Genomic DNA, 25,987 nt, shown 5'->3' on the forward strand with positions numbered 1-25,987 from the left:
TTAAATCCTGATGGTCAATGGTCTGTAATCACCTCCTGGGGATCAACAATGTGGGAGCCCCAACTGGGGACATTAAATGACTTATAAATCTTTTAAGTAAGTTTGTTTTTTTCCAGGTTTTTTGTTGACTTATTTAGTTTTCTTATCCAAGTAGCTAGCCCAGTGGGCATTCAGGAACTTTACATTTACCCAGACCAGTGTGGAGTGCAACAAGCATTGAGAACCAGAGCTAGAATACATTATGAAAAATAAACAGGAAGCAGTGGGCAGCAGGGGGTGCGATGGTGCAGGAAGAAATGAGGCGAGCAAGACATGAGGTGTCAGCAGGAGGGGGCGGTGCTTAGAGCAGGTGGATGAAAGGAGGGTTCATTTGTGGCTTACAGTGGCTGCTGATGTGGGCTGCTAAACCTGAGCCGAAGTTGTTTGCTTCCTTCCTCCTTTACCTAGTCTGTCTGCTGCTGCCTCTAACTTCCACTGCCCAGGGCGCCATGTCTCCATCCTGTCAGTCTAGCCTATAAATGGGCCACATGTCTCATACATTGAGTCCTGTGCTCTTTAATCACCCAACTGAGGGCTCTGAGGCCTCAGACAGGATTCTGTCCAAATATCTCAAACTCATGGCACTTGTGTGACCAGTCCACCAAGAAACAGCTGTTCCAGGAAATACTGTCCTGATATGATCTGGTTGACTATTGTGGTGCCTTCTTCTACTGTGGACTCCATCCTGAGCACCATGAGCCTTTCTTATGCACTTTTCACAAGACCAGGGTGGCCGGTAAACACTCCCTCGCTGGACGATAACATAACAATATGTCAAAGGACTCGTTTCATATTCTCAATCCTTGTCCTACATATTTAATATTCGTGGCACACTTAAATATAGTGAGTGTGGCGGAGGGTAATGTTGAGGTTTCAGGATTTAAAGTCTCTTTGTTGGTAGCTGTTCACACACTTTTATTGGTGAAATGTTACTGTTCGAGGAGAGTAAAATATTTCCATATGTTCAATCCCTGGTGTGGCTTGGTAGCACTCTAGCAGAGCCCAGTGCTCACACTCTGTAAACCCCACCATCAGCCCATTGTCCGAGCCCCCAATCCGTACAGAAACGGACTGTGAGGGGGGATAGTGAAAACAGGAGGAGGCCAGCCCCCAGAGAGGACAGTGAGAACAGGAGGAGGCCAGCCCCCAGAGAGGACAGTGAGAACAGGAGGAGGCCAGCCCCCGGAGAGGACAGTGAGAACAGGAGGAAGCCAGCCCCCGGAGAGGACAGTGCGGGAGGCAGTGAGAACAGGAGGAGGCCAGCCCCCGGAGAGGACAGTGCGAGGGACAGTCGAAACAGGAGGAGGCCAGCCCCGGAGAGGACAATGCGGGGGACGGTAGGAACAGGAGGAGGCCATCCCCCGGAGAGGACAGCGCGGGGGACAGTGGGAACAGGAGGAGGACAGTGCGGGGACAGTGAGGACAGTGCGATTGGACAGAGAGGACAGGAGGAGCCACATCCCGACATTGGAGAGAGGCAGGGCTTTAAGTGGGATGAAAAAACTGGAGGGTCTCTCAGAGGGGCGTGGCCAATGTAATTAAGGGCGTGGTTTAAAACACATAAGTTAAAAATCTGTGCTTAGCATAGTGTGCCGCCCGACTAATATTTTGCTGTTTTGTCATTGCGTCCAGATATGATACAACAAGTAGCATCACACCTACAACAAATCCGGACTATCGGCTTTGTCATTGGTTGTTAGTTGCATAAGATAAATAAGCAGCAACTATGGCTTGTATATAATATTGAAAAAGCTTCCTCTTTTCTGCTCCGGAGTTTCAAAAAGAGTAGGGAAATCTTTAGAGAAAATTACTCTCTTTAACAGATTTCCCTTCCCCTACAGCCTCACCTGGCATGACGTCATGACGTAACATCTCCACTAGTAAGAAGTGTGCAGTGTGAACAGTGCACACTAGTGAAAAGTGAGCAGTGTGAGCACGCGCACATCCATGTGCCGCTGTCACTGCAGTCCGGAAAAAAACAGACCGCCTGTGCCAGTGCATGCAACAGAGCCCGATAGAGACCTGCTTCGAGGCCCCCTGTAAAAAACTGCTGTTGCTCAGCACCGGTGAAACCCGGGCCTCTTAAAGCCCTGTAGGTAGGGAAGTCGATCCTGCCTTGGTGCCCCCTCCCTCCCCAGGCTCTAACGGCGAAGGTCTGGTCCGCGGTGGCCAAGAACATTCAGGCCTGCATCCCGGGGCCCGGAAGGGCCCAATGTGGAGAAGCGTCGGGAGTCCGATCCCAACCTCCCCCCCCCCCCCCCCGTCCCCCCAAAGAGGACGAGTCAGCAGCACCACCCCAACTTCAAAACATATGGCGGCAGGCCCGTGAACATAGCAGGGAAATAACATTACCACAAACGGCTTCAGGTGAGCGCTTAAATCCACTAAATCAAGGGCCAGACAGAAAAGTGCTGTGGTGATCGGTGGCCCTCACGGAGGCGGGAACCAGTATTAGTGGAGGTGTGAGCTAAATACAAAAACACCCTCCTCACCCACCCTCCTGTAGAGCATCACATCGCACAACCTGCAAAAGGATACCGATTGGATCATCGGTGCCGGGTGACGCCCACCGCAAGGGCCAGAAATGCGGGTCAGAGAGGCTGGGGAGGCAGAGGTGGATGAGGATGCACAAGGGGATAGTTTCAGATCACAGGATCTGCCTGTGGAAAGAGCAGCCTCTAAGCCTGGCAGGGGCGGAAGCAAATAGGTGGCAGAACCCATAGTGAGGAGATGAGGAGGGGCAGCAGCCCATCTATTGTTGTGATTTAGGATCAATTGTCGTTGGATTAGCTGAGAGGCCCATTCCAGGGACGAAGAGGAGCAGTCAGCGGCATAGATGCAACCACTGCGAATGCACAGAGGAGGGGCGTTGAGCGCGCAGAAGGGTACCATCAGGAAGGCCCCCACCAAAGCAACTCAAAGATGGTGAAGCCAAAGGGCCCAGGAGCACCACAATCAAATAGGATGGATAACCAAGACCTATGCAACAGGCAGATGGGACTGGGGCAGTAGTGCCTCAATTAAAAACTTTAAAGGCACTCTTGAGCCCAAAATGGATGCAGTGAAGGTAGAGGTCAACCTTATCAGTTCGGATTCAAATATCTGGGGCTATACGTCTCTAGATATGGAAATCTTAGGGCTCCCTCAACTGATTACCTCACCTACACACGATGCTGGTCACACACTGGACAGGATTTTCTCTAATTTAGAAGGGATTCATATTCAAGATATTCTCCCGCTCCATTTGGTCGGACCACCATGCTATTCTCTGTGCAATCACAATTAAGGATGCCCCCATAAATAGCTCGGCGTCTCCCAGTTGCGAGTCTTTTAAAGCATGGAAGGATATAAACAACGCACACTACTGTACAACACACGCCTTACTATTTCCACAGACCCGAACACAGCCACTAACCAATACATGGAATGGCTAGGTAGTGCAACGAACTTAGTGGTACCACTTAAAACAATATCTAGAAACAGGACAGCGCCTTCCGCGCGCTGGTTTAAAGAAGATCAGTGAGAGACTGGCGGAGATCCTACGACTCAGAAAGTAAATCCCGTTATAAGGAGACACTTGCCACCTACAAAAAGATGGTCATTGAGGCCAAGAGGAAGTTTTTTAGTGAACAAATTGAAAGTGCTAAGAACTCCAACAAAAAACTTTGCTATAACGAAGCAACTAGCAGGGAAAGCTCCTGACCTGGCCCCCCCCCTCGCTCTCAAACCCTCTGTAATGCTCTGGCCAACTTATTTTTTACATAAGTTAACGACATTTATTTAGCTTTCTCATCCAAGACCACCACACTTTCCACTGGCATCATACCTTTAAACTGTTCCTTAACTCAATTTAAAGAACTAACAGAGTCACAAATAAGGGACCTCATTAAACCAATAAAAACAGGATCAGCTCTGGATCCTTGCCCTCCTAAAATCCTCACTCCGGTCATGGATTCACTGATAGCTGTAATTACACAAATATGTAATACTATGTTCAGATCAGGGATCTATCCAGATGCGTTGAAAAATACCCTTTTAAAACCTCTTTTAAAAAAACTGCATCTGGACAAAAATGAATTAAAAAACTATAGACCAATAGCCAGCCTTCCTTTCCTGGCAAAGGTGGCTGAGAAAGCCATGAACCAGCAGCGGTCCGAATATATTGAGGAACATCACCATTTGGATCATACTCCATTTGGGTTCCGTAAATTCCACGGCACAGAAACTGCCCTTATTAAAGCCGCTGAGGACATTGGAGTCATCCGTGATCAGGGAGGAACAGCAGTGCTTGTGTTGCTGGACTTATCCGCGGCCTTCGACACGGTCGATCATTCTATTCTGATCGACCGTGTCGAAAAAATGGGTATTCAACAGGAAGCAAAGAACTTACTTGCATCCTTTCTATCCGGTAGAAAACAGGCTGTCACCCTAGGACCTTTCCAGTCGACCAATCTGTCTCTGCCGTGTGGGGTTCCCCAAGGCTCATCCCAGAGTCCGACACTTTTTAACATTTATGTGTCGGACCTAGCCAAAGTCATCAAACCACACGGGATGAGCCTTACCTCTTACGCAGACGACACTCAGTTGGTGCTTGCCATTAATAACAATGGCAAAAAGATGGCAGAAGGCTTCAAGGAAGGCATGCTTGCAATAGGAGACTGGATGGCCTCCAATTGTCTTAAGCTTAACTCCGAGAAAACGGAGGTTGTCATTTTTGGAAGACTCTCCCCAAGCTGGTCCCCCGCCTGGTGGCCCTCATCTTTTGGATTTCTGTCTAACCCGGTCCCCAAGGTAAGGAACTTGGGAGTTGTCTTCGATGAAAATCTTAACTTTGTTGCTCACGCCAATCAAATAGCAGCAACAGCATTTCACAAGCTCAGACTTATAAGGAAAATAATCCCGTTCCTACCAGACAGTGCAGGAAAAACTTTGGTAAGCACTCCGGTGTTATCCTCATTGGATTATTGCAATGGCCTCTTTGCCAATGCACAATCTCGGGTTGCCAACAAAATGCAAACAATACAAAACGCCGCAGCAAGACTGCTTTCCAGGACCCCCAAATTCATGGCCATCGCTGAAACAATCCGGAAGTACCATTGGCTCACGGTTAAAAATCGGATAAAATTCAAGACACTTTGCATTGTGTTCAAAGCTTTACATAAGCAGGGTCCATAGTTTTTTAAAGACCAGTTGATACTATACTGTCCCCCTAGACAACTCAGATCCACAACAATGCATCAATTAGTGGTTCCTCGCACTAAGACAGTCTCCTGGGGAGACCGACGGTTCATGGTTACGGCAGCCAGACTTTGGAACACCCTTCCATCTTCGATCAGGTCAAGTCATTCTCTCCTGCTATTCCGCAAAAGCCTAAAAACCTGGTTGTTTAACCAGTAATCCATCTAAAGAACCAGCATCGGAGAGTCACGCTCTGAGTCTTAGCGCCGAGACGCCCACGGGCATTTGTTCGCGCTTAACAAATATCAAAAATAAATAAATAGAAATAAATAGAAACCCACAGAAGTTCCTTGCCTGTAATTTGGCAGCTCAATTAAAGAAACCTGTAAGGGATGCCCGGGGATGGATGTTGCTTCTACTCACTTTGATGGGCCGCACAGCCCTGTTCAAAATGATGACTCTGCTCCACATATTAGATGTACTGTAGAACACACCTTATCAAGTCCCACCTCTTTTCTTTAAAAAATTAGAAGCCAAATTGCGCTCCCTAATCTGGGGAGGAGGCGTGCCTCACATTGCCCTGCATAAGTTACAGAGAAGGGTATATGAGGGAGGGGGGCTTGCGATTCCTGATGTCAAATTCTACTATTGGGCCCCTCCCAACTTGTCACTGTGAATGGGTGAGTGTTTGGCGACCTAGGGGAGCCAGAATACAGGGTTGTCGGGGCCAGCATGATGCCACAGGCCATCTACCATTGCTATAGAATAAGAACGCGGAGAAAGGCCTTCCGGTACATACAAGATCAGTGATGAGCACATGTAGAGCAGCCACAAAATACCTTGGTTAGGATGACAGGCTAACGGTGATGACCTCACTCTGGGACAGTCAATAAAGTGGGAGGGCTGCGTAGCTCGAGTAAATGGTAACGTATAGGATTGGAGTCCCTAGATGACGTCTGGAGAGGGCAGTCATTTCTTGCGTTCGATATCCTACGAAGCGAATACGAAATGGGAAAGGGGGAGTGGTTGAGATATATACAGCTTGGACATGCTCTACATAACTGCATGCGGCACGGGGAGGATCAGGCAGACGCCTTGCCCCTGGAAGACCAGCTACTAACGTAAGAAAAAGACAATATCTTTAATATATATGAAATAAGTAAACAATGCACCAGACCCACTTGGTCCACTGAGAGCAGCATGGGAAAACGATATAGGCCACATTGAAGACAATGAGTTAATAGACGCCATGCAGGGCCGCAGGGATGTAGTGATGCGGGCTCAATTCCATCTAATACAGCAGAAATATTTAATCGTATACATTACCCCCGAACACTACTACATTGATTAGGTCATGCGAACACCAAATTGTGTCAACGAGGGTGCGGGCAGGAGGGTACCTATTATCACCTGTTGTGGGAATGCCTGGCAATACTTGATTATTAGACGGCAGTAGGAGGATTATGGCAAAGGTGGCAGGAGTAGAGGTCCAAATAGCTCCTACTGATGATTCCAGGAGCGAAGCATGACCTAAACAAATACAGGTATGGCTGGCTCTGGCTGCAGCAGTGGCTAAACAGAACATTGCACGATGCTACAGAGACCCAACCATGCCTAAAGTGGCAGACGATCAAAATGTCCTAGACTAGTGTAGACAAGCAGAAAGCAAAATCTACTTGAGCAGAGGTGAACTGGCAGGGTTATAGAGGATTTTGAGAGGGGCGGAATTGTTGCCTCTATATGTGGATTACTTATTGTTGGGTATGGCCCTTGTTAGATTTGGGGGTCTCTGGTTGGCACAGGTAGGTAATTGTGACTAGCAGGGACCCTCTCCTCTAGTCAGGACAAGGGGGTTACACTCCTAAAATAACCCCTGCTCACCGTCTAGGCTGTGTGGCGCGAGCAGTCAAGGCTTATTTTAGAGGCGTTGTAAGCTAAGCAGTTGTGACCACATACAGTAACCAAGTGACAACACTACAAATGGACCCCACACAGGTTTTATATAAAAAATAAGTAGACTTTATATAGAGTTACCACAAGACCATAAACAACAAAAATGCACACTATGATTACTTTAAGATGGTAGATTTAAGCTTAGTTCAGTTCAGTTCTTAGATGCGACACTTTGCATCAATGTACCTTAAGTTGCGTTGCGCTTCCACGACAGGCAATATTGCAGCGATAGAAATGCGGCAAAGTTCAGGTGCAAAGAAATAAAGACGTGAAGATCTTCCAGATGTGGCACGCTTCTCAGGATGCGCAAAGTTTTCGGTTCGATGCGTGGACTACAGCGGCGACATCCAAGATGCGACGGCAGCAGTTCCAGCGGCCGCGCTCTTTGACCACGATGTGTGAAGCTTCCGCACGATGCGACAACTACAGCGGCGACATCCAAGATGCGACGGCAGCAGCTCCGACGGCGGTGCGCTTCTCGGGGGATGCGAGGTGCTCTTGGTCGATGCAGTGCAATGCGACAGTTCCAGCGGCGACACCCTCCTTCGGAGTTGCATTGGCAGGCACGGCGACATGCTCTGACCTCGTTGTGAGATTTTTATCCTTATGCGGTGCAGTGCGACAACCACAGCGGCGACATCCTCCGGAGTTGAGACGGCAGCAGCAGCGACGGCGACACGCTTCCTCTTCATTGCAGCACGCTTCTCTCCGATGCGGTGCAGTGCTACAGCGGCGACACCCTCCTTTCTCCGGAGTAGCGACGGCAACATGATTCGGCTCGTTGAGTCGCTCTTCCAGCTCCTTGCAACACGCAGTTCCTCAGAAGGCCCAAAACAGCAGCAGGCACTTCCACAAGAACTCTGGGGAGCTGGGGGTGAAGTCTGTTGTCCCTGAGACTTTAGCAGGAGGCAAGCTCTTTTTCAAGCCCATGGAGATCCTTCACAAGTTGAAAGCACAGTACACAAAGTTCCTTTCTCCTACCTTTGGCAGTAAGGCAACCACTGCAGGCCAATCCCCCAAGCAGCACTTCAGCTTGGGAATAGTCACTCCTCAGTTTCTTCAGGTTCCTCTCCTCAGTCACGGTTTCTACTTGTAGTCTAAAGTGATCTAATTTCGTGGGATCAGGGTCCCAATATTTATACCCTTTGTTCTCTGAGGGGAGAGGGGCCTGTGCCCAGTCCAAACCAGTTCTGAAGCACTCTGTTTAACAGACTTCTCCTTTTCTTTCACAGTGCAGGGCATGCACATCAGAAGCCCCACAGAAGGTGGAGCCAGCATTGTGGAAGGTAAGTACAGTCCTGTAGCACTCTGTTAAAGAACTCCTTCTCTTCTTTCAGTGTGCAGGGCAGAGACATCAGCCGCTCCCCAGGAGGTGGAGCCAACATTGTGGAAGGCAGGCACAGCCCTATTCAAGGTTCAGGTGCAACTCCTCCCTCCCATCTAGATGCAGATCTCTCTATTCACCACTGGGTGTCTCAGCCTGTCTCTTGGAATCCCCCAGCCCTGTCACTCACAAAACCAGACAAAGGAATACACATCCTAGCAGAGGCAGGTTTTAATGGTCAGACAAGCAAATACCTTCTTTCTAAAAGTGGTATTTGCAAACACAGAATATTAAAATAACCTTCACTAAAAGATGTATTTTATCATTCTGAGTTCAGGCATACTAAACTCGAATTTCCAGTCAGTCAGTCAAAGCTTTTATTTTCGGTTAAAAACCCTAAAAAGACAATTTACAATTTCATAGTCTAGTAAAACAGAAATGTTAAAACTGTTAAAAAAATCACAATAAAAACTGTATCATAAAATGTACAAAATGGATAATAAAAACAATACAGGACAGTACACCCATCTCATGATAACAGATATAAAATAGTTAGATAGGGCCCCACACAATGAATACCTCTACCATGATCAAGGGAACAACCCTTAACTGTTGGGGAGTGTTTTTGGGCTTCCTTTTAAAATTGCACATCTAATATGCCACATGGATATAAGGAACCTTGATGTTGCAAACACAGCCAAGGCTGTGGTGTCCGTTCTTAGAATTCTCAGCACTACCCTAAAGTCTCTGAGACCCCTGGACCTGCAATACTGAAATAGCCATTTGGCCCTCGCACCACAGTACGAGGGGCAGAAGAGCAGAAAGTGCTGATCTGTCTCCTCTGCAACCCCGCACCCGGGGAAAACGCTCACTGATTGTATGATCTCAATCCACTTATGGGTGAGACCCCTAAGCGGCAGTGAGCCATGCCTAAATTGGATGTATAGCTTCTTGGCCAGCGGAGGCTGGATATCGTCCAAGAATTTCTCTAATGCTGGGAGTGCCTTGAAATCAAGAAAGTGCCTACCCATGGAAGGATTTGTAAGTACACTGGCGAGGTAATGTTGGTTTAGGGCCAAGCTCAAAGATTTTTTAGAAATCTGGGTGCATGCCGCCTCGGGAGACATCCACAGACCCCCCATTCCAAGTGCTAGAGTAAGGTGTTTAATATAACTCAGCCATGGAATCTTTCCTGCTCCACTTACAGACCGAAGATCGCGCAGATCCTCTCTGAAACTCTCTAGTTCTGGAGTGGACCAAAGCCGTCTCCAGTATAACAGTGGACGGTTCGAAATGATATCCTGTATAGGGACTAATCCCAGGTCGAACCTTAGGGGAGTTAGGGGGGTACTACTGGGGAGTCGCAAGATCCGTCTGATGAAACTATTCTCCGTAAGGGAAAGTGAGGGAGTGCTGGCATGCCCCCAGAGGTCCGCCCCATAGATCGCACCCCCGCGTGCCTGCACTTTATATATTTCAGCCGGCGGACCCACTAGTTTCTAGGATGTTGTGTTAAAAACTTTTAAGATGCCACCCGAGGATTGTGATAGTTTCAGGTTCGCCCTGGCTACGTGTGCGGACCAGTCCATTTTATCATTAAGGGTAACCCCCAGATAGTCAAATGTGGTCACTCGGTCCAAAGGCAGTCCATCCATGTGGGGATGGGGACAATTAGATTTTTTTTTTAAGATTGTACACCATGTACTTGGTTTTGGAGACATTAATCTTCAAATCCCTCATCCTGCAGAAGCCACAGAAAGCCTCCAATGCTCGCTGGATACCCCCAAAAGATTTTGATAGTAGGAGGGTATCATCAGCGAACATTAGTGCCAGTATTTTCCGCCCCGCCAGGCAGGGGGAGTCCAAGTGCCTAGCCCCCACTAGATGTGCAATCAACCCATTGAGATATAGGGAAAAGAGCGTAGGGGCTAGAACACACCCCTGTCTCATGCCTTTGTCAACAGGGAACGGGGCCGTCGGCTCCCCACCTTTTCCGAACCTGACCCTGGCATAATTACCCTCATGCATTCGTCTGAGGAGATCACACAAGTAGGTCGGGGCACCCAACTCCAGAAGCAGGGCCCAAAGCTTATCCCTATTAACTAAGTCGAATGTGGACCTGAGGTCCACAAAAATCAAAAACAAACTACCTGCCCCTAGTACAACAGTCCTCCAGTATATAAGCTGGAGCCTGAACAGGTGATTGATCGTGGATACTCCCGCCCGGAATCCGGCCTGCAGGGAGATTAGGATGTGGTGGTCATCCATCCAATTCTGCAACCTGAACAGTAGGACTCGAGCGAAGATCTTCTGCAATACGTCGATCAAACTGATGGGTCGGTAGTTTGCAGGATCAAGGGGGAAGCCTTCTTATAAATAGGGATAATTTCCACACCCAACCATGTATGGGGAATGTCCAAGCCCTGCATGATGGCGTTAAACAGGACACACATGTAGGGCGCCCACACCCTTTGTTCGGCCCAGTAAAGGTCACCGGGGATTCTGTCCAAACCTGGAGCTTTCCCGGCGGCCAGGCTTCTAAGCGCTGCGTTTACTTCCAGCAATGTGCACGGATAGTTGACTTGGGTTGTACCCCTCGAGGGCTCAGGAGCCATTGGTCTTGTTAGTTCCATTGCAGCAACTGGATCAACTAGGGGGTCAAGCGAGTATAGAGGTTTAAAGTGGGCAAGCCACGTATCCTCACTGAGGCTAGGTGAAATGGCTGGCATCTCTGTCACCGATCCCCCCCGGACCAGGTTCCAGAAGGATCTATAGTCCCGGGTGGCGAGGGCCCTGCTCACCTTGTCCCACCTATCCGCCTCCCATTCAGATTTGGCCTCTGTAACTAGAATTTTATAGTTCTGTCTGGCCTTCCTAATCCGTCTGGGTGACCCCATTTTGACCTCCTTTACTAGTATAGTTTTCGCCTCCCTACAGTTTTTGTTGAACCAGTGTTGTTCGTTCTTCCGGGCCCCAGGCCTACCCGGCTTGGAGGTGTAGAAGTATCCTACCAATGTGGAGAAAAGCTCATTATGAATGTGCTGGAGGGCCAAGAGGCTCGGTGGTTCTAGATTAGACCCTGTCAAGCCGCTAGTAAAGCCCCAGCTACATGGTTTTAGATTTCTGCTAACGTGTCCGGGGCTAATGCCACCTTTGCCCAGCCAATTTGTTTACCTCCCGCCTTTTGCAGGTAGTTCTCATTTTGAAAGGGTTCCATTGTCGTCTGTGTGTTGTGTGCCCCTAGATGGGTGACCAATTCCAGCATTAAAAGGTTGTGGTCACTCTCGACCCGGGGGATTACCCTAAACTTTTTTACCTTTGCCCAGTATTCTACGTTGACCAGAATGTAATCTATTGTGGTGCTTCTATCTGGTCTGTTAAAAGCGTGAGCACCCGGTATATCTGGTAACAATCTACCATTGCATACCCTAAGGGAATTAGATACAACCAGATTATTGATTGCAAGGACCAATGGGGATAGTCGCTTTGCTGGGTACATATGGCATTCAGAGATTGACCAAGTCTCGTCCTCCTCGGTCGTGACCGAGGGAATCCCCCAGAGTGGCTCAAAGTGACAGTTAAGGTCTGCACCTATCACTTTATTATAGGAGGAGAGGAAGGATAAGAGTAGTGCCTCCAGGGCCTCTAGGGTTGATAGTCCTAGCTTAAGTGGGGTCAGGCGTAAATAAATGTTAATCCCGGCCTCCACAGAGGCGTCCTTGAGTGTAAGAAGAATACATAGGATGTCCGGACTATGTGTATCAACTATCTTGACTGAGCACCTCAGGTGTACTGCTACCCAAGTACATAATCCTCCTGATGGTTTTCCCCTAGGACCCTGGACTGCCGGTGTGTGATAGGACGCAAATCCTACCCTACATGGGGCGGACAAGAGCCAGGTTTCCTGGACTAGGCATATATCATAACCATCCATCAGGTCTCCCCACTCCGGGATCGGCAGTTTTGCCCCCAGCCCTGCGACGTTCCAGGACCCAATCAGAGAAGAGCTGTGAGATCCCCGGCCAGCGGAAGATTCTGGGTGTGAGTCGGGGGGTGGTGGTAAACCCCCCTGACAAACACCACCCACCACCCCAGGAACATTCGGGCTCCTTAGTGGGCATGGAAATGAAGAACCGACCTCTATGGGGCACTGGTTTAAATCCTCAGACCCTATTTTGTTGCTAGAGCCTCCCTCACTCAGCCTCTCCGAGGGATGATTAGCCATAGTATTGTCATCCCCTTGTGGTATTAGTCAGTCAACGTAGCTCAGGGCCCTGTATATATTGACCACTGGCACATTTTACTCTAGACCATAACCACCTAAGTGAGGAGGGGGTTGTGCCAAGGTCTGTGGATAAAAGTACTACAAGTGGTGAGTGCGGATTTTGCTCCTGTTTTCCAACCCACCATTTCCTAGAATGTATTTAACCACCTCGGTGTCCCTAAAATTAATGATCACACAGTCACCTCCTATGTCCTTGTGTCTAGTACCCAGCCAACTAACTCTGCGTGCAAATAGAATCTCCCCCTGCCCCGGTCCTACTATTGGTCTATGTCGATTTAGCCAAAATATGATTTTATTTTTTAGCTTTAGGTAGGATTCGGTGGAGCTTGCTTCCAGGGGTGGAACTCCCGTAAGCACCACCACGTAAGGCATGGCCTCAGGCAGAAGCTGGGGACGGGGAGCAGGTTTTAATGAGCTCTCTGAACATAGAACAAGAGACGTAACCCCGCCAAATGATGTGGTGGTCCTAACAATAGGATCCCAATATATATGGGGTGATAAGCCTAGGAGTTAGCACTGCACATGACAAAATTAAGTCAATCCAATTATACTCAAGAGAGAGTTTTTAGCAAATATATATGTATTTTTATTTTTTTATATACTCTTAGACCTGATGTAGAAAAAACTTACAAAACATTTTGAGTCCACATAATTTTCTTTAGAATATCAAACAACATACATAGGAAAATGAAGGAGGATAAAAATAACAGAAATTCATCCTACTTTGGAGCCTACCCAGTAACAATTCACACTTCAGTCATACTCTCATTCTCTCAAATTTGCAAAAAACTATTTTACCTAAAATTCTATCATTCCACTTTCATTCTTCCATACATTCCTATCGTTCTGGTGTATGCAACACATAGATGGTAAATATGTAGCATAGATCAGAGTATTGTTCCAGATAGACAATCTTAATACGGCTCCTAATTAATATAGCACAATATGCCGTATTTCTGGAGACACAAGCCGACGCGCGTTTCGGTGACAGGCCGGGTAGGCCACACCTTCGTCAGGGCTGGGGGTTGTTGACTGGGAGGGGAGGAGATAATGATCTATTATGGGTTTCTAGTCAGAAATGACATAGAAGCTCAGAACCGGATGTCCTGCATGTGTTGGAAGATGTTTTCTAATTTCATTCACAGAGAGTACTACGATGGAGGACCTGATATGGTCTTAGGACGGTTCTTCAGAAGTAATGCGCAATTAATATATTTTCAAGGAACAGAGATCCTGAATCATTGAGCTGGTATATCAAAGAACAGATTCCACCACGCAGGAGTTAGCGGCGGAGGATTAAATATGGGTCTGCCGTACTTTGGGATGTTTGGGACTGCAGGTATCAAGAAGATATCCCGTAAGGGATTGGAGACTTTAAAGCGGTGGATGGGATAGGTTATAGGTCCACTGTTCTTTGGCATGTGCAGGACAGCAGGTATCAGGAGGAGTCCCGTTAGGGGTTGAAGTACGTAGCCGCTACGTTTTCAGCTGAACCGGTGCGTAGCTGCAGATGGAACTGCCGTCCTGTCTCCCTAACCCCACCTACGGACTGCGCTCCAACTGCGTAAGGCAGTTCCATCTGCAGCTACGCACCGGTTCAGCTGAAAACGTAGCGGCTACGTACTTCAACCCCTAACGGGACTCCTCCTGATACCTGCTGTCCTGCACATGCCAAAGAATGGTGGACCTATAACCTATCCCATCCACCGCTTTAAAGTCTCCAATCCCTTACGGGATATCTTCTTGATACCTGCAGTCCCAAACATCCCAAAGTACGGCGGACCCATATTTAATCCTCCGCCGCTAACTCCTGCGTGGTGGAATCTGTTCTTTGATATACCAGCTCAATGATTCAGGATCTCTGTTCCTTGAAAATATATTAATTGCGCATTACTTCTGAAGAACCGTCCTAAGACCATATCGGGTCCTCCATCGTAGTACTCGGCGTGAATGAAATTAGAAAACATCTTCCAACACATGCAGGACATCCGGTTCGGAGCTTCTATGTCATTTCTGACTAGAAACCCATAATAGATCATTATCTCCTCCCCTCCCAGTCAACAACCCCCAGCCCTGACGAAGGTGTGGCCTACCCGGCCTGTCACCGAAACGCGCGTCGGCTTGTGTCTCCAGAAATACGGCATATTGTGCTATATTAATTAGGAGCCGTATTAAGATTGTCTATCTGGAACAATACTCTGATCTATGCTACATATTTACCATCTATGTGTTGCATACACCAGAACGATAGAAATGTATGGAAGAATGAAAGTGGAATGATAGAATTTTAGGTAAAAAAATTTTTTTGCAAATTTGAGAGTATGAGAGTATGACTGAAGTGTGAATTGTTACTGGGTAGGCTCCAAAGTAGGATGAATTTCTGTTATTTTTATCCTCCTTCATTTTCCTATGTATGTTGTTTGATATTCTAAAGAAAATTATGTGGACTCAAAATGTTATTTATGTATGTAAGTTTTTTCTACATCAGGTCTAAGAGTATATAAAAAAATAAAAATACATATATATTTGCTAAAAACTCTCTCGAGTATAATTGGATTGACTTAATTTTGTCATGTGCACTGCTAACTCCTAGGCTTATCACCCCATATATATTGGGATCCTATTGTTAGGACCACCACATCATTTGGCGGGGTTACGTCTCTTGTTCTATGTTCAGTTTTCTTCCCCTCACGACCTGCCTACATCCCCAAAAGCCCACTGGGGAACCCCCTTCTTTCACTATTTAATGAGCTCTCTCCCTGCCGTTTCTGGGAGGCAGGGGGCGAGGGTTTACCATCAGCACGTGGCCGTATCACAGGTGCTGTCAAAGGTGGGGGCAGTACACATGTTGATGGAACATTTACTTTGGGTGCCTCAGGTGGACAAAGGGTACCTACAGATCTAATTTGTACACTAGTAGATTTCTGCACGACTACATGGGCCATAACGTGTAGTGGTTTGGTTGTTTGTATGGGGGTACTACCCACCAGACCCGTGTCCGCGGAAGTGCCTGGGGTAGAAGCTATACCCTCTCCTTATCGTGGTTCCCCTGTGGGCTAGCGCGCTGCGGCTTCCCTGGGCATTTATTAGTGACAAGAGAAAAAATCCTATCTAGTCTTGATGTTAGGGGTTTTACATAGGAGCTAATTACTTGTTCTATGTAATCCTGCAAATCAGTCATTAAGTGTGTGACCCAAAGAGGTGGTGCAGAGGAGGGGCGAGGGTGAACTGGCTCGGACTGTGCTCTCATGGGAGAATATATTTTCTTCCTCTTTGTGTATTTTCTTGTCGTTTTTGTTTTTTTCCTTTTGGGGTTAGACACTGAGTCATTGGATTCTGTTGGATGGGGAGCCAATGGAAAAAGTGGATCAGGGACAATCACCTCCGGTATGATCTGGGCACACGGTAGCTCAAAGAAGGAGGGCATTTGGTAAGCAGTCGACTCAAATGGATTGTCAATTGTCGTAGAGGCGTCCTCTTCTACCCATGAAAGGACTAATGCAGGGGTTGAAGATAGATGCCTTTCCCGATCTTCGATAGCCGTTGCTACTGCTCCTATGGTTTTCTGGAGCATTAGATCAATTGCTGTTAGGGTCGGGAGTGATTGAGTCATGGCAGCTTGTTGCCTGGTTCTGGGGCGTGAAAGGGAAGGGTTGGTGAGTTTCCCCATACTGGGGATGCCCTAGAGTGAAGTGCCTCAAACACCTATTTACTCCAAAGGGGATACAAGGTAAAAGGGGGTGTAACCTAAGTGAGACCCCCTTATCTAGTTAAAATTGAAGCTTGACTGTTTAGAACAGAGCCCAGTATTGAACGGGACCCAGTATTAAAATTACAACAATTTTAAAATAATCTCAAATAGATGACCAAAAGGTCAAAGGATTAAGTCTTACAGTTTTTAAGATGAAATGTCATGGGGGTGGCCCAGCCCAGCCTCGTCTTGCCCCGGATGGCCACAGACTGCCCGCCCTTTGCCCGGGCTTAGCCCGGCGCCCACCCGCGAGCGTCCTGCGCCGCAGGAGAAGAGAGCTGGTTTAATCTTCCGGGTCACAGGGGGAGGGGCGCGATGTCAGCTTGTGGCCCCCACTGGCTCCTGGATGCAGTAGTTTGTGTCTCTGCCCCCAACACCGGCAAACAGCACAGGCGAATCGTCTCCCGCGAAGCTGGAGGCGCGAGAGGTTTTACAGGTGCTCCGGGTCACAGGGGGAGGGGCGCGATGTCAGCTGGTGCCCCCACTGGTTCTTGGATGCGGTAGTTTGTGTCTCTGCCCCCAACACCGGCAAACAGCACCGTCAAAGCGTCTCCCGCTTCGCGGGAGGCGCGAGAGGTTTTACAGGTGCTCCGGGTCACAGGGGGAGGGGCGCGATGTCAGCTGGTGCCCCCACTGGCTCCTGGATGCGGTAGTTTGTGTCTCTGCCCCCAACACCGGCAAACAGCACCGTCAAAGCGTCTCCCGCGAAGCGGGAGGCGCGAGAGGTTTTACAGGTGCTCCGGGTCACAGGGGGAGGGGCGCGATGTCAGCTGGTGCCCCCACTGGCTCCTGGATGCGGTAGTTTGTGTCTCTGCCCCCAACACCAGCCAACAGCACCGGCGAAGCGTCTCCCGAATTTCTACCATGTTCTCTGAGCCTGTTTGGATTATAAAATGTAATAATTCTAACAGCCCAGTCTAGCCTATGGAGAACAGGTAGCCTTGCAATAGTGAAAAACGAAAATGGCTGTAATTCACTATTAGGACATGCCACACACATCAGGGCTTGTCCTACCTTATACTTACAATGCACCCTGCCATTGGGCCTACTATAGGGGTGACTGATATGAAGAAAAGGGAAGGGATTATTGCCCAGTCAGCATGACAGTACCAGACTGCACACAGGCTCTGCACTGGCAGACCTTAGACACATTTTACAAGGCCGCTTCTGTGGGTGGCACAACCAGTGCTGCAGGCCCACCAGAAGCATTTGGATTACACGCCCTGGGCACACTCAGTGCACTGTACTAGGGTCTGACAAGTAAACCAAATAGCCAAACATGGAACTACTGATTAACAGATCAATTTACAATAGGGAGCACTTGCACTCTGGCACTGGATAGCAGTGGCACAGTGCCCAAAGCATCTAACACCAGCAAACATACATGAGGCAATAGCAAACAAATGGAAGGGAGACCCACGCCAATGGTCCCAGGTCTAACAGCCCTTTTTGCAGGGTTATCCCCAAACATTTTGCTTCTTCCTCCTATTTTTTTGCCTGACCTGCGTTTGTTGGCTATAGGAGTCTGGGCACTTTACCACTGCTGATCAGTGCTAAAGTGCATATGCTCTCTGTGTAAATTGTTATTGTGATTGGTTATCCATGGCTGGCGTTGTTGATTTACCAGTAGGTCCCTAGTAAAAGGCAATGAGTGTGCCAGGGCTGGTAAATCAAATGCTACTAGTGTGGCTGCAGCACTCATTGTGCCACCCACATGAGTAGCCCTGAAAAGATCTCAGGCCTGCCACCGCATTGCCTGAGCGCAGTTTAACTGCCATGTCGACTTGGCAAGTGCACCCACTTGTCAAGCCCTAACCTTACCTTTTCTTACATATAGGGCACCCCATGGTAGGCCCAAGGTAACCCCCTGGGCAGGGTGCAGTGTATGTGAAAGGTATGACATGTACTGGTGTGTGTAACGTTCTGATAGTGAAATACTGGCAATTTAATTTTTCACCATTGAAAGGCTATATTGCCCCATAGAACAGAATGGGGAATGCTTTGTGACATTTTACAAGCATATCTTCCCGTAGGGATAAGGTGGAAAAATGGAGTTGGGTATGTTTGAAAATACCTCTTTTAGAAAGTGGCTATTTTCTTGTTCAACCCTACTGTGTGCCTCTGCCTGTTTGTTGATTGACAGTCAATCAACAAACAGGCAGAGGCACACAGGAGGGTTGAAAAAGAAAATAGCCACTTCCTAAAAGCGGTATTTTCAAACATACCCAACTCCATTTTTCCACCTTATCCCTATGGGAAGATATGCTTGTAAAATTGGAGTGACAGGGGCTGGGGTGATGCAGTGGCTCCAGGAGACTGGATAAGTCAGCACTAGGCTGAATAGGCCTGGTCTGCATTTAGAGTGGTGGGAGGAGTAGCACCTGTACCTGAATAGGGCTGTGTCTACCTTCCACAATGCTGGCTCCACCCCCCTGTGTGTGTCTGGAGCAAAGGCTCACAATGACTATGGATGTTGTTGTGCACTTGCAGAGTGCCCCCTCCCGCCCCCCGAACTAGTTTGAACTGGGCTCAGAGCCCCTTGCACAAGGAGAACAAAGACATTATGGGGTATAAGTATCAGACCCAAAACGCCAGACTGCAGATCCTTCCTGGAATTCAAGAGGAACCCGTACCAAGGAGAAAAGCTGGAGATACTGAGGAGAAGTACTGCCCTTGCTGTGTGCCTGGGGTTGGCCTGCAGTTGCTGTGTTTGTCAAGGAAAGGAGAAGGACTTTGCTGTGTGCTGTGCCTCCTGCATGAAGGAGATCTCCAAGAGCCTGAAGTGAGCTGGCCTCCTGTTCAGAAGTCTCAGGGACACAAAGACTTCACCCCCAGATCCCCTGAACTCTGCTGTTGGGAGTTATGACCTGCCAGTGCCAGTTTTTGGGCCTCTGGAGGTTGCTGCTGTTGTTTGGGAGCTGGAAGAAAGAAGCGTGAAGAACTACAGAAATCGATGCATTGCTCTTGTTGGGGCTGTTTTCTCGACGCATCTCCATGGCGTGAGAAGAATTTCTATGCATCGCCGTGCCACTCCAAAAACCATTGCAGCACCTGTCTCTGTTGAAGGAATTGACGCATCGAGGTTGTGTTTAGTTTAGATAAAGATAATTTATTTTCTAAACTGGTGTGGTATCCTTTCGTAGTTTTTTCACAGTGTTTGCGTGAGTGTTGGTACAAAAACTTTACACATTGTCTTTGGGTCAGGTCTGTCTGCTCCTGCCAAGCTACCAAGGGGTAGTGTAGGGGTTATCTAAAGTGTGTACCCCCTTACCCTGACTAGAAGCAAGGGTCTCTATTAGTACAAAGGTACCTACCTCTGCCAACTAGAGACCCCCATTTCTAAGACTTATGCATTATCGACACCTCTAAAAAGTAAATTAATGTAATCATGGATGGTGTCCAGTTACATTCTGTAATACTGTTGTTTGAACACACTGCAATAAAATGAAATTTAAAAAAAATATACATATATATGCAATGCTCCTATTTAGTGCCATCGACGCAGTGCAAATGTGTCTTGTATATCAAGGCAGAAATACTCACACTCCAGATATTTGTTAGCAGCACAAGACGTTGTACGAGCATGGAAACAGAGTAATGTTGTGGGGAGGACAGAGCTTGTTGCTCTACATACACTCTGCTCTTTAAAGTTATAAGAAAGTTCCTCGCCTGCCCTTCATTGCGGCACCGCAGTCATTGGTGGGCTGTCGGTTGAAGGTACTGACATCAAAGAGTTGCAAAATTGAGAGTGCTAATACATAAATGACATCCTCACTGCCACAAAATGGACTTTAAAAAGAAATGTTAGAAACTATATTATGAAAGTTGTTAACACTGGAGAGCCCTAACGACAGGTCCTAAGCTAGCATTCATGGACATCTTTTCTGTAACCTATTGCCTACTTATTTACCATTTTCTGATCAGACTGAATTTTCTTTAATCACCTATCCTCTAATTCTTAAAATGGTTCTTGCTATTAATATTTGCCTGAAGTTGCTTGGTGACTTGGATATACGCTTCTATAGTTGAGTTAGCTGCATCACCTCATTGCCTGAAATATAGATGACCTGCCAGCTCCTCAGACCTTTAAGTAAATATTGCCAGGATGCATTTAACTCAGACATGTTCTAAATAAGCTTACTCGGTCTGAGTGCAGGCTCCTGGATCCCAATGCTCAGTATTCTGCAATAGTATACCTCTCTTCCTTTATTACAGGTTTTGGAACGATGCTTTCGTTCCTTACCCTCCGTATAGCCATTTAATAACATTCCAAGCAACAATCTATGCTTTTCTGTGCTTTGCCACTGGACTATGTTTCTTGTCGTGGAGATTTGCTGATGCTTGTAATAGGTTTCTCTAATCCAGAGTACAGAGGGGAGTGGTTTGCTGTAAATACAAATACTTTCTTGTTTAATTCAAAAGAATCTAGTTAAATTGTGTTTGAGAGCTCTTAAACATATTGCAATATAAATAAAATTAATTACATTTAATTAAAAGATTGTATATTGTTTTAAAAAATATATTTTTACTCCACACACTTACGCTTGAGTGAATTCAGATCTCTTTTATCCAACAGGGGGTAAGCTTATGAGCACACAACACACAAAAAGTGCTGAAGAATGAAGAAAATACTAAAATGCTAGCAAATATTTAAAAGAGATCTTGAAGATAAAGACCCAAAATTTCAGAGACTGTTGAATCCAGTAAGAGCAGAGATCTCACACATCAGCAGATAAAACTCAATAAGAAACAAGGCAAGACCAACCCACGGGATGAAGAGTCTGATCAGAGACATCATGTGATGGAACGACAATGGTCCCTTCATCCTTCCTGTGGACACAGTGACTAAATGCATATTCCACCCTCTATATCTGCTTCAGGAGGATCCTCTCCTTCCTACTGCGCCGTCCAAAATTCACCCTGGTACTTGCAACAGAGTCATAACAACTAGATTGCTGCATCGCCATTCTAAAGTGGCTTCCCAAGAAAATCTTTGGCAACTGGGAAATTATCCAAAACCACAGCTGATTGCCTCAGTTTGACTAAAGACACAATAGCCGCTTTACTCTTGTCCTTGGCTGCTATACCAGCTCATGTTCGAAGAGAGCTTTCCCTTCAAGGCTGCCTAGCTAAGACTCTGCTCCAAGAATTAATATTGAAGCCACCGTCTAGCCACTGAGGATCAGCAATTTGGTGGCAGAGGTCTCTATTAAAAGAAATCCTGCCTCTGAAGCACCCTTCCTCATGCCCTGAAAGAAAGCGGTGGTGTTGTAGCATGTTCTGATTTTTCAATGTAGTTAGTTCTTACCCTAACAGCTCTCTGCTGCCTCTTGCTAGGTTTGTGAAATACAAATGCCACATACTTAAAATCATACTGCAGAAAAGTAAAGATGACCAGGAGTGAAGAGGCAGTACGCACGGTGTGAGTGTGACAATAAATTAGTGATATCTCAACTCTACTGTTATTTTATTTAGCATGTTTAGGGATCCATGACTCTGGGATTAGCTTTACGTTTCATCAGACCACGATGACCAGTCATCAGTGAGGGTCCTCGCACATGTCCAAACCATACTCAACTTAGGGGTGTGAACAACAAAAGGAAAAATGTATATGTGCCTAACGCTTCAGCAGCCACACCCATGCAGTGAATGTGGAAAGTGTGTCAGTAATTCTTCTACGGTAATGATTCATCGGGGAATGCACGCAGGAGAAAACCCATATGAGTGCAGAGATTGTGGGAAGAGCTTTAACCTTTTATCAATCCTACAGTACCATCAGCGTATACATACAGGAGAAATGCCGTACAACTGCAGTGAATGTGAGAGGAGCTTTACTACTTTATCAGAGCTATGGGTCCATCAGCGATTACATACAGGAGAAAACCCGTACAACTGCAGTGAATGTGGGAAGACCTTTACACATTCATCAGCACTAAAGAACCATGAGCGCACACATACTAGAGAAAAACCATACATGTGCAGTGAATGTGGGAAGAGCTTTAGTCAATCATCAGTCCTAAGGAAACATCAGCGAACTCATAAAGGAGAAAAACCTTACAGCTGCAGTGAATGTGGAAGTACCTTTACCCAATCATCACACCTGAAGACACATCAGCGAACACATACTGGAGAAAAACCATATGTGTGCAGTGAATGTGGGAGGAGCTTTACTACTTTATCAGAACTAAGGGTCCATCAGCGATTACATACAGGAGAAAAGCCGCACAACTGCAGCGAATGTGGGAAGACCTTCACACATTCATCAGCACTAAAGAACCATGAGCGAACACATACTGGAGAAAAACCATACGTGTGCAGTGAATGTGGGAAGACCTTTACATATTCATCAGCACTAAAGAACCATGAGCGAACACATACTGGGGAAAAACCATACGTGTGCAGTGAATGTGGGAAGAGCTTTATTCAATCATCAGACCTAAGGAAACATCAGCGAACTCATAAAGGAGAAAAACCTTACAGCTGCAGTGAATGTGGAAGTACCTTTACCCAATCATCACACCTGAAGACACATCAGCGAACACATACTGGAGAAAAACCATATGTGTGCAGTGAATGTGGGAGGAGCTTTCCTACTTTATCAGAACTAAGGGTCCATCAGCGATTGCATACAGGAGAAAAGCTGTACAACTGCAGTGAATGTGAAAGGAGCTTTACTACTTTATCAGACCTAAGGGTCCATCAGCGATTACATACAGGAGAAAAGCCGTACAACTGCAGGGAATGTGAGAGGAGCTTTACTACTTCATCAAAGCTAAGGATCCATCAGCGATTACATACAGGAGAAAACCCGTACAACTGCAGTGAATGTGGGAAGACCTTTACACATTCATCAGCACTAAAGAACCATGAGCGAACACATACTGGAGAAAAACCATACATGTGCAGTGAATGTGGGAAGAGCTTTAGTCAATCATCAGTCCTAAGGAATCATCAGCGAACTCATAAAGGAGAAAAACCTTACAGCTGCAGTGAATGTGGAAGTACCTTTACCCAATCATCACACCTGAAGACACATCAGCGAACACATACTGGAGAAAAACCACACGTGTGCAGTGAATGTGGGAAGAGCTTTATTCAATCATCAGACCTAAGGGTCCATCAGCGATTACATACAGGAGAAAAGCCGTACAGCTGCAGTGAATGTGGGAAGGCCTTTACACATTCATCAGCACTAAAGTACCATGAGCGAACACATACTGGAGAAAAACCATATGTGTGCAGTGAATGTGGGAAGAGCTTTATTCAATCATCAGACCTAAGGGTCCATCAGCAATTACATACAGGAGAAAAGCGGTACAGCGCAGTGAATGTGGGAAGTCCTTTTCTCATTCATCAAATCTAGCTAGCAATCAGCGAACACATACTGGAGAAAAACCATACTTGTGCAGTGAATGTGGAAGGAACTTTAGTCAGTGGAAGGAACTTTAGTCAGTCATCACAACTAAAGATCCATCAGCGAACCCACACAGGAGAAAAACCATCCAGCTGCAGTGAATGTGGAAGTGTCTTTACTCATTTATCAAACTTGATGAATAATCAGCAGACACATACTGGAGAAAAACTATACATATGCAGTGAATGTGGGAAGTCCTTTAATCGGTCATGAGTACTTAAAGACCATCAGCGAACACATACAGGAGAAAGATCATACGGCTGCAGTGAATGTGGGAAGACCTTTACTCAGTCATCAAACCTAATGAAACATCAGCGAACACATATGGAAATAAAGCCATACGTGTGCAGTTTATGTGGGAGGACCTTTCGTCAGTCATCACACCTCCAAGAAACATCAGCGAACACATAATGGAGAAACAACATACAGCTGCAGTACATGTAAGAAGATTTTTCTTCAGCCATCAGAGCTGAAGATTCATCGGCAAGCACATACAGGAGAAAAAACATACACCTGCAGTGAATGAGGGAAAAGTCTTAGTCATCCATCAAGTCCAACAAGTCATTAGAGGATACACACAGGACATATGTTATACCACCTGCAGTAAATGTGGTCTATTGTTTATGGCCCGAGTATCACTGTTCAAAATAGTCATGCTTGCACATTTGCTGTACTTTTTTTCTCAACCTCCTGGTGATTGTTCCTTCCTGCTGGTTGCACCAGCTAGATACTTTGCTATGAGAACTGATCAGGGATTAGAGCCAGCAGAGGGTCTCCTTAGAAACTCTGCAGTGCCCCGTTGCAGAGGGTGGTTCATGAGTGCCAAATTCTGAGTTATACTTCCTAGCCTCCCAAACACAGTGGGTTGTGCAGTAGTTGGACGGGCTGAGGCTAGAAGAGTTAGAACTGGCAGAGACCACAGCACGCACCAGCCAATTGTTGGCTAGACTGCTCATCCGAGCAGTTGAGATTGTTCGCCCGACCCTATTGCTGACTACTGCGTTGCAGTGCTGGAAGCGCTATATAGTAAAGCCAAAAGGGACTCCCTTGTCCTTGTCAGACTTACCCTTAGTGGGCCTACCACATAGGGCCCCATTAACGTTTTCCACAGCTGAACAGCTATCAGCCTAAACAGGCGTAAGCCTGGAGACAGTAGGGAACTGTTGCCAACAAATCACCCTTGTCCCTATCAGGGAATTAGTTGCAGGCTCTGGCCTACAGGATAGTCAGTTCCTCCAGGATGAGGCCCTGGTTCACACTTTCGGAGGACTTTGGAGAGGGGGCTGGGAGGAACCCAAGAAGCATAGAGTACTGCCATCCCTGCTCACCCGGGCACAACCAAGCATTTAGTAAAGTGGTTATATAGCGCAATGTCAGAGATGACCCGTTAACCTCTGTCAAGGTTGTGTCAGCGGTGGGAGACAGTTTTAGATTGAAATATTTTGAGCTCGGAGTGGAATAAGATCGTAGCCTACCCTAAAATGGTCTCAAGAAACACTAGTTTGAAGTACACACAGTTTAACTCTTTGCATATGACCTACATGGCGCCCCACAAAGTCAAAGTAGTCTATGGTGGTGAGCCTTGCGGATGCCTGAGGAGCAAACATATTGATGCAGATTTTGTACACAGACCTGAGAATGCACCATATTGCGTCAGTTCTGGGATGCGGTATTGGCAACACTGAGTGACACATGAGGATGCACACTTGACTCAACTACTGAGGTCTGTCTGTTGGGACTTTTTCCTTGATCACCCAAACGGAAGATTGGAAATAGGTTTCTTGATATGGCCTTGGTACTGGCCAGAAGGAGGATAGCAATGGCCTGGAAGTCTATTGGTGGGCCTGTGGTAGTCACCTGTATGAGAGATGTGACTCAGTGGCAGAGGAAGGAGTTTAACTTAGAGAGGAAGACTGGGAGACGTCACATAGCAAAGCAGTGGAAGGAGGTCATTGACGCCAGGGAACACCCTGACCGAGATTCAGTGTAAAACAGGGGTGAGATACGGACAGGTGGAGGCATACACTCGTGGTTGGGGTAACT

The 25,987-nt window shown here is 46.9% G+C and overlaps 1 protein-coding gene across 1 annotated transcript in view; it reads left to right on the top strand.

The window, feature by feature from the left end:
* Nucleotides 1–24,497, top strand: part of LOC147729422 (uncharacterized) — a 285,971-nt gene extending 261,474 nt beyond the window's left edge. Inside the window, 3 exon segments of the mRNA XM_086959845.1 lie at nt 22,131–23,849; nt 23,852–23,946; nt 23,948–24,497. Coding sequence (XP_086815971.1) covers nt 22,131–23,849; nt 23,852–23,946; nt 23,948–24,355 — 2,222 coding nt within the window. The 3' untranslated portion in view covers nt 24,356–24,497.
* The last annotated feature ends 1,490 nt before the right edge of the window (nt 24,498–25,987 follow it).

This window comes from Lissotriton vulgaris, chromosome 2_2 (assembly GCF_964263255.1).
Source record: "Lissotriton vulgaris chromosome 2_2, aLisVul1.2, whole genome shotgun sequence".
NCBI classification, from domain to species: Eukaryota; Metazoa; Chordata; class Amphibia; order Caudata; family Salamandridae; genus Lissotriton; species Lissotriton vulgaris.